We start from the raw sequence: 292 nt of genomic DNA on the forward strand, positions 1-292 counted from the left end.
AAGGGGGTGACACCGGGCTGGGGGCCCCGGGGGGAGCTCACACAGCTCCGGGGCAGGGGGGACGCCACCCCCGGGACCCCCCCTCACCTTCTTGCGCAGGTAGAAGCCGAGCCCCAGCGCCAGGAAGACGAAGCCCAACACGAAGCCCCCGATCCCCGTCAGCATCTTGCTGCGGGCGGCGTCCGGCGGCATCTCTGGGGGGTCCGCAGGGCTCAGCACCCCCCAAATCCTCTCACAGACACCCCGAGACCCTCCCAGCACCCTCCCACTCGCCCCCAGCCCACCCAGCACC

At 72.3% G+C, this 292-nt stretch overlaps 1 protein-coding gene across 1 annotated transcript in view; it reads right to left on the reverse strand.

The window, feature by feature from the left end:
* Positions 1 to 6: 6 nt before the first annotated feature.
* The window catches only part of LOC103624802 (HLA class II histocompatibility antigen, DR beta 4 chain-like), a gene marked incomplete at both ends in the record, with an annotated part of 2,739 nt that continues 2,453 nt past the window's right edge, over positions 7 to 292 (reverse strand). The window contains one exon of the mRNA XM_017726391.1: positions 7 to 290. Within this exon, the coding sequence (XP_017581880.1) occupies positions 7 to 290 (284 nt within the window). The remainder of the gene's footprint in view (positions 291 to 292) is intronic.

Source organism: Corvus brachyrhynchos, unplaced genomic scaffold, assembly GCF_000691975.1.
Source record: "Corvus brachyrhynchos isolate BGI_N302 unplaced genomic scaffold, ASM69197v1 scaffold3822, whole genome shotgun sequence".
Lineage (NCBI taxonomy): Eukaryota > Metazoa > Chordata > Aves > Passeriformes > Corvidae > Corvus > Corvus brachyrhynchos.